Source organism: Monodon monoceros, unplaced genomic scaffold (assembly GCF_005190385.1).
Source record: "Monodon monoceros isolate NGI ecotype Baffin Bay Population unplaced genomic scaffold, NGI_Narwhal_1 Super_Scaffold_13, whole genome shotgun sequence".
Taxonomy (NCBI): domain Eukaryota; kingdom Metazoa; phylum Chordata; class Mammalia; order Artiodactyla; family Monodontidae; genus Monodon; species Monodon monoceros.
The window spans coordinates 80,018,622-80,026,878 of record NW_021703769.1 but is presented as its reverse complement, the minus strand read 5'-3'; the positions used below and the strand labels follow the sequence as shown (position 1 = coordinate 80,026,878).

The following is an 8,257-nucleotide window of genomic DNA, read 5'->3' as shown; positions in this document are numbered from 1 at the left end:
GTGTGTGTGTGTGTGTGTGTGTGTGTGTGTGTGTGTGTGTGTGTGTGTGGCGTTCCGGGGGGTGGGGGGTAGGAAGTGCCCAGGAGATGTGGCCTGCCCACAGCTGAGTAGCCCGTTGTGTGTTCCAGGAGCGTACTCGAGGCCGGAACCATAGGATTCTATGAACTGAAACTGGCCGGCTCGTCCTCTCTACCCGCCACATGGGGGGCTGCCACAAGTGACCCAGGGGGCCTGTGCAGCCCCAGCCCAATAACAAGGCCACTCGTTTTCATCAATGTGGGTTTGGAGGGGGCAGTCATGGTGGCCTTGTGAGTCATCACCCCTCTGTGCAAGGCAAGGGTGTCCGGACAGGTCACCTTTCAGGCCACTGGCTTATGCCATTGCTGCCTAAGCCAGTGACCTGAGTATCTGCTGGGCTGGGCTCACAACCCAGCCGCAGTACCTGGCTCCTGGTAGTCAGGTCAGGGTGCTTGGCACAGGGGTGGGCAAGGTCCTAAGGACTGCAGGGTGAAATGCAACAACATGCATGGGTGCAGAAAGAAAGGGGCCACCTGGGCTGGGGCATTTACAGGAGGCCAGGAGGTACCAACCCTCCATGCAAGGGAAGGGACAGCAGTGAAGCGTGGGTGCTGACCCTGGAGTGCGAGGCCCAAGAAGGAGAAGCCTGAGGGTTCAGTTTCCCCTCTGCCGCCTGCACCGTGCCCTGCAGGTTAGCTTTCCCCACCGCCCTGCAGCTCAGCTGGAGGATTAGTGGGGTCTCCTGCTGGTGGTTATTGTTGCCCCTGGCAAATGTGTTAGATTTCTTGGTCCTTGTTCCTGTAGGGGAAGAGGTGCCTGAATTCAACTGATGCTTCTGCACCTGTATACGTAGCAGGAATTGATGGCTTATATGCTTGCACTTTTCCAGTCCCTTAAGTGTTAGAGGGGATTTTCCCATTCAGGGACTGCTGTATGTAGAGGGTGACAGTGGAACACGGAGATCACTCCTCAACCCTCCTTCCTTCCACCTCCGATGGTCCAACAGAAACAATAAAGACTGTGAAGCAAGAAAGGGAAATCACAGCTTTTCTTAAAAACGGGATTGCTGCCTGTGCTCTCAGAGGCCCCTCTCACTGCAACAGCGCCACCTGCTGACACAGCCACAAGGTACCTCTGCCACTGAAGAACTCCAGACCCAGGAGGCTTTGTAGCTCTCCAGCTTGATACCCCATTTTCGGATGAGTCAAGTGGAACCTGACAGTTAACAAGATGGGAAGAGCCTAAAAGGCCTCACTAAGTCAAATAGAAATGGTATATTTAAAAGCGCAGTCAGCCTGGCCCTTGAGGGATTTTACATGAAAAAGTGGCAGCTACTTACCTTGGGAGAAACCACCTGAAACAAGGTCCTGATTCTGGGGCCCTCAAGTGTCACAGGTTCCCCTAAATGCCCCGGCCTTGGTTCACTGATGACTTAGCCAAGGTGAAACCTGATGGGTGCGTTGGGTGGCCACTGCCATCCAGCCTCATGGCCAGCTACATAAAACCGAAAGTGGATGTCACCATGGGCAGAAGTCAAGGCCATTCTCATCCTGAGTCTGGCCAGCACTCCCCTTGATGAACCTTGTTACATTTTACTGACTTGGGCTACTAGCCAATGGCCTGGCTGCTTGGTTCACTTGGAAGAGGACAAATATGGAGAATTAAAGACACACCCTTGGGGCGGTAAACTATGGAATCACACCTTGGTCCTATCTGACAGATGGGTCATTCGTGTGGATGCCCAGAGTGGGGACCTGGTCTCTAAGACTCCCTGGCTGTTGATCAAGCCTGCACCGCCCAGAAGCTCCCTCCTGTTCCTGGTAAATTGACTCCATCGAACCTTTAACACCTGCTATGGGCTCTCTTGATGCTGGTGTCCCTGTTCCAGGCCAGTCGGCTGACTCAGGCCACGTCATTATAGCCCTTGAAACTGTGTTATGTTTTAGGCTTTGCAGATCCTCTACAGTCTGATATTGATGCACCTTCTGTTACAAAAGCCACTCACCGGGGGCCAATAGTCAAGGTGTTGGATGGACATTCCACACTCCCTACCACCCACAGCATCTGGGTACCACGCACTGGAATGACCTCTTTCAAGTCATCTCTACTTCCCTCACTTCCTTCTGGTCCACACACTGTAGTAAGGCAGCCTGGTCACTGAATGTGGCTGTCCCTTCTTGGTTGGCCATCTCTTGGGTAATGATCAGGATGAAAGGGATGGGAGGCTTTCTAGACTTATTTTGAAAATCAAAGAGTCTGTCCTGACCACTTGTTGGTATGGCATTTCTTTTCTTTCCCCTAATAGCTACCCTAGGCCAGCCTGGCTGGTAGACTCTCTTGAGTACAGCCCAGCCAAAAGGGAGCCTGGAGAATTCCAGCTTAATTCTGGCCCAGCCATCAGGATTCTCTTGTTGGATTGATGTGGTTCTAGATCATGTGACTGAGGACACTGCTCTCTCCAGCTCCCCTATAGTGGCTCACACTTGCTGTGGCAGGCTAGACAGTGGCCCCAAGATTTCTGGGTCCTAATCCTTGGAACCTGTGAAGGGGATTTTGCAGATATGATTAAGTTAAGAATCTTCAGATGGGGAGATTATCCTGGATCATCCCAGTGGGCACTAAATGTAATCCCAAGTGTCCTTATAAGAGGGAGGTAGAGACAGATTTTACAACAGAGGGCAATATGATAATGGGAATAGAAGGACAAAGAGAGAGATTTGAAGACGCTGCTAAAATACTGGATTTGAAGACGAGGAAGAAGCCATGAACTAAGAAATGTAAGGAATGCAGTTCTAGAAACTGGAAAAGACATCAAAAGGCATTCTCCCCTAGAAGGAATGTGGCCCTGCAGACACTTTGGTTTCAGATCAGTGGAAACTATTTCAGACCTCTGACCCCCAGAACTGTAAGACAATAAATGTGTGATGTTTTAAGCCACGAAGTCTGTGGTAATTTATTTCAGCAACGATGGGAAACAAATACATGTGCCACGGTGGCCAGAGTAATGGGTCTTTGTAAATTTTGTAAAAATGCCTCGTCACTCACACCTGACCCTTCTGAACAAAAGGTCTGGAAATAGGGGATAATTGGAGAAAAGGAGAAGCCATAGTTACTGAGATGTGACATCCACCACCATCCACATTTACTTTTTCTCGTGATGAGAACTTTTAAGATGTACTCTTGGGAATTCCCTGGTGGTCCAGTGGTTAGGACTCTGCGCGTTCACTGCCGGGGGCCCGGGTTCAATCCCTAGTCAGGGAACTAAGATCCCACTAAGGTTAGCTTAGCATGGCAAAAAAAACTAAGCTGCTTAGCATGGCAAAAAAAAAAAAAAGTTAAAAAATAAAGGTGTACTCTCTTAGCAGCTTTCACATATGTGCCTTATTTGCAGGCTCTCTGAGCAGACCCTCTGCTCTATTCCCCACCAGCCCAGTCACCTCCACTCTGCCTGTGGAAGGAAAAGTTAACAAAACAACAAAGTGATACAGTATGTTTAGTTTTGTTGGAAGGGAAAAAAAGAACAGTGGGATAGCTGCTTTAACACCATCATTTCAACCTGAGGTTTTGATGGTAGTTTTTTGTGTTTTTTTTTTAATTTATAGTTTTGGCTGTGTTGGGTCTTCGTTGCTGCGCGCGGGCTTTCTCTAGTTGGGGCTACTCTTCGTCGTGGTGCGCAGGCTTCTCATGGTGGTGGCTTCGCTTGTTGCAGAGCACGGGCTCTCGAGGCGCACCAGCTCAGTTAGTTGTGGTGCAGGGGCTTAGTTGCTCCGCGGCATGTGGGATCTTCCTGGATCAGGGATCAAACCCGTGTCCCCTGCATTCGCAGGTGGATTCTTAACCACTGCGCCACCAGGGAAGTCCCTGATGGTAGTTTTTTTAAAATACAATGCACTTTAAAGAAATGCTCAGTTGAGCTTACTTCCAAAGCATGTATAAACAACTGATTCAATTTCCAAGTCATCTTTAAATTTCACAATAACAACTGTTTTATGTGTTGTATAGTTATCTGAACAATGTTTCAAAAGCATTTGAAACAACAAAAAGACAAAGGAATTCTCTAATGATTGAAACAGCAATGCAAACTAGCAATTTCAACACCAGAATGATTTTTTTTTTTGAGTCTTCAATCTAGCTGAGAAGCATTACAGTCCTCAGAATCTGCCTATTATTTAAGAGATACATGTTTCTGACGTCACTTTTCCTAAGAGAAGTGAGGCATATATAGAGAAGTGAGGTTTTCCCATAACCCTCTCAGTTGACGGGGAGGTTTTTCACTCGTTGGGGATTAAAACGAGAGAAACTCTTAACTTCCCCTTGGCCAGAAGACGTCTCTCCCTGCAGGATTTCTCAGGCCCCTTCCTTTGAGGGCTGCTTGCCCTTTAACTTCCCTTCACTCAGGCTCCATTTAGGAAAGATTGCTTAATTCACAGAAGGCACCATTATCACCAGAAAACATCTCCTGGGACCTGCTGGTTCTGGGCATGAGTAGCCTCCATAGAGTCAAGATACAGGTCTCTACCTGTTCTCTAAGTGCTAACACTTTGGGTTCAGTGTAGACACACACTAAAAGAGCCAGCAAAATTGTAGGGGCAACAAGATGGAGTAAACGCAGTGTACACAACTTGCTTGGGTGCAGGGTTGGGGAGAGGGCTGGAATAGGCCAGGTTTGCCAGAGGTGAGTTTGGAAAGAATGATGGAGATGGAGGGTAGAGGGAGGTTGGAAGAGGTTAGAAAACACTAGGGGGTGTTCCTAGTGCCCTAGGTAATACAGAAGGAGGAAAGATAGGACGTGTGGATGGAGCCTCTCAAGACCAGGCTCCACCGCCAAAGCATTCACTCAAAAATCATTTAGGTGCCCATGTTTCAGGTACAGTTTTGGTCACAGGGGTTACAGTGATGAAGGCGACAGTAGGCCCTTAAGTGGGGGTGAGTGAGGCGTGTGAAAGGAACAGACGTGAGGGCCAGTGTGGCTGAAGCACGGGGACCGAGAAGCAGAAAAGCAGAGGCCAGGGCCACCGGCAGGCAGTGGCCGGATCTTGCAGGGCTTTGCAGGCCATGGTTAGAGGTTTGGGTTTTATTCTGAGGGCAGCAACGGGACGTTTCATTCATTCTGCAACAGCCTTAGGAACTAGGTAGTCTGATCCCACTTTTACTGACGAGGACGAGCAGGGTGGGGTTAGGTAATTTGTTCAAGGTCAGCTGAAGGCTAGAGGGGCTACTAAAACCTGCCGTCTCTCCCCACCCCAGGGCCGCCTGCGCCACCCCACCGAGGCTAGGTAAATACAGGCGGCGCACCCCAGGTTTCGGGGCGTGCGCGCGCCACGGCGACACCGCGCATGCGCCTCTGCCTACGGAAGCCGGGAGGGAGGGGGAGGAGGGGAGGGAGGGGGAGGAGAGAGGGAGGGAGGGAGGGAGGGGGCGGGGCCGACGCTGGCGGGCGCGGGGGAAATGGCGGCGGCGGCGGCGGCCCCTACGGCGAACGGGACCGGAGGGAGCAGCGGGATGGAGGTGGATGCAGCAGGTAATGGGCCGCGCGGGAGCGGCTTCTGGAGACTTCCTTGGGGGCGCGTCAAGGCCGTCCTGGACTCCCGGGAGAAGTCGGGAGGGCGGGTCAAAAGCGAGCTCCCTGGGTTAACTTGCGGGAGGGATGTATGGCCCGACTCTGCCGTCTCTCACTCCCGTCTCCCGGGAGGACTCTCACCCCCTCTTCCTCCTCCCTTAGTCGTGCCCAGCGTGATGGCCTCCGGAGTGACTGGCAGCGTTTCAGTCGCTCTTCATCCCCTCGTCATTCTCAACATCTCAGATCATTGGATTCGCATGCGCTCGCAGGAGGGGCGGCCTATGCAGGGTAAGTGTTCGGCGTAATTCTCCAGCCTCCTCTCCTTGGCCACCTCCCCCAAATGGTGGTCTTTCCCCTTCCTTTACTGAAGCCAGTTCCTCCTCCGCAGATCACCGTTTCCCTAATATTTGGTTCACACTGACCTCAGACCCTCAAGCTATAATGATTAGGGAAGTTTGGGGTTTCCTTACCCTCACCTCTTATGTGTCCTTCTCTCATCCAGTGATTGGGGCTCTGATCGGGAAGCAGGAGGGCCGAAATATCGAGGTGATGAACTCCTTTGAGCTGCTGTCCCACACCGTGGAAGAGAAGATTATCATTGACAAGGAATATTATTACACCAAGGAGGAGCAGTGTGAGAGGGGAATAGACGTGGGGGAGAGGAGTGGGAGTGGGGAGAAAAAGCAGAGTGGGGAAGATGGAGAGGGTCGGGAAAAAAAGTAAACAGGATAGGACGAGAACGGAGGAAAAGTGAAGCTAGAGTAGCTGAAGAGACCTTAGAAAAAGGACACATTCAGTTATTCCCTGCAAAGAAAGTGAGAAGACTGAGGAGATTAATTATTCTAAATAGAGCCAGCATGGGAAGGGGAGAAGCTGGTAAAAATACACCAGGAATTTCAAATTAAGGAAGGATGGTTTCAAGAAATATTCTGGCCCCTTCCTCTCCAGTTAAACAGGTATTCAAGGAGCTGGAGTTCCTCGGTTGGTATACCACAGGGGGGCCGCCTGACCCCTCCGACATCCACGTCCATAAGCAGGTATACACACTCACACTTGTGCATGCTGGGGCAGAGACTAGAGGATGAGGGGAAGATGGGCCCTGACACTTGTGTGCATTCTCCCCCTCTTCCAGGTGTGCGAGATAATTGAGAGCCCTCTGTTTCTTAAGTTGAACCCTATGACCAAGCACACAGATGTGAGTAAAACTGACCCCGTGCCCACTTTGTCCTGCTTGTCCATCACTATGGCCATCTTTCATTCTCATCCTGCTATCTTTAACTGTATGACATTTTTATTGAATTGAATCTCTTTTGCAGTTTACCAGCTGTGAGACTTTGGGTTAGTCACTTAACCTCTAAAGGGCATTTTCCCCGTGTGTAAAATGGGGTAATTCCTACTTCACTAGGTCCTTTGGAAGATTAGATGAGAAAATGTAATGTGAAAGGGCCAAGCCCAAGTTTTTGGCACTTAACATATAGGTTCAGGTGTGTCTGATGTTAGTAAGAGCTGTTCTCCCATCTCTTCTTTACAGCTTCCCGTCAGCGTTTTTGAGTCTGTCATAGATATAATCAATGGAGAGGTAGGTAATGCCCTGCCCTTCAACCCTCAGATTCTGCTCCTGGCATTTCCTTCTTTTGACTGTGTGTGCCCTGTAGGCCACAATGCTGTTTGCTGAGCTGACCTACACTCTGGCCACAGAGGAAGCTGAACGCATTGGTGTGGACCACGTGGCACGAATGACAGCAACAGGCAGTGGAGAGAACTCCACTGGTAGGGGAGGCTGGAGGGGCTTCGTAAGTGGGGGCGGAAGGTGTGGCCCCACTCTTTCTCCACCTTGGCCTGTCCCTGTCCCCCTGCAGTGGCTGAACACCTGATCGCACAGCACAGTGCCATCAAGATGCTGCACAGCCGCGTCAAGCTCATCTTGGAGTACGTCAAGGCCTCTGAAGCAGGTAGGACAGGTGTCTCGCCGGCACTTGAACCCCTTTTCCTCTCCCTCCTGGGGAAGCAACAGCATCCACGTTAACGCAGCCTCTGTTGTACCTTTAGGAGAGGTCCCCTTTAACCATGAGATCCTGCGTGAGGCCTATGCTCTGTGTCACTGCCTCCCAGTGCTCAGCACAGACAAGTTCAAGACAGACTTCTACGATGTGAGTTTTTAAAGCCCAGGACAGGGAGGTGGGGCTCGCATCGTCATTTCTGCACGCAGGACCTGGGACCTGGCTGTTCCCTGGGCATGCGGCGGGGGACCCAGAGCCCCTGGGGAACTGGCTCTTTCTGTTCCCTCGCAGCAATGCAATGACGTGGGGCTCATGGCCTACCTTGGCACCATCACCAAGACGTGCAACACCATGAACCAGTTTGTGAACAAGTTCAATGTCCTCTATGACCGACAAGGCATTGGCAGGCGGATGCGGGGGCTCTTCTTCTGATGAGAGGATACTTAAAAGGATGCAGCACAGGGGTCGGACAGCTGTCGAGAGGAGGGTGCTACACTCCATTTAGAGAAACCTGTTGCTAATAAAAGGGGAGCAGCCCCTCCGCACCCCTTCTAGTGGCTCTGTCCTCTCTGTTAGGTGCCACGCTCTTTTGGATCTTAAAGCCTTGATCCTACAGGCTCAGTGGATGGCCGAGAGAGAGGTGTTTCTCAGTTACTGCAGCACTGTTTACCACAGGGAG

General features: G+C 51.0%; 1 protein-coding gene across 1 annotated transcript; it reads left to right on the top strand.

Annotated features, from left to right (window-relative positions):
• The first annotated feature begins 5,431 nt into the window (after window positions 1–5,431).
• COPS6 (COP9 signalosome subunit 6) lies at window positions 5,432–8,130 on the top strand. Its single transcript, XM_029220351.1, has 10 exons — window positions 5,432–5,539; window positions 5,741–5,866; window positions 6,081–6,212; window positions 6,527–6,615; window positions 6,711–6,773; window positions 7,110–7,157; window positions 7,234–7,348; window positions 7,438–7,530; window positions 7,628–7,728; window positions 7,870–8,130. Exons 1-10 carry the CDS (start codon window positions 5,467–5,469, stop codon window positions 8,008–8,010), a joined length of 981 nt encoding a protein of 326 aa, XP_029076184.1. The 5' UTR covers window positions 5,432–5,466; the 3' UTR covers window positions 8,011–8,130.
• Window positions 8,131–8,257: the final 127 nt, after the last annotated feature.

Coding starts and splice junctions, on each gene's coding strand:
- COPS6 (XM_029220351.1), top strand. CDS start 5,467: ATGGCGGCGGCGGCGGCGGCCCCTACGGCGAACGGGACCGGAGGGAGC. Junction 5,540..5,740: donor GATGGAGGTGGATGCAGCAG/GTAATGGGCCGC, acceptor CTCCTCCCTTAG/TCGTGCCCAGCGTGATGGCC. Junction 7,158..7,233: donor TAGATATAATCAATGGAGAG/GTAGGTAATGCC, acceptor TGTGCCCTGTAG/GCCACAATGCTGTTTGCTGA.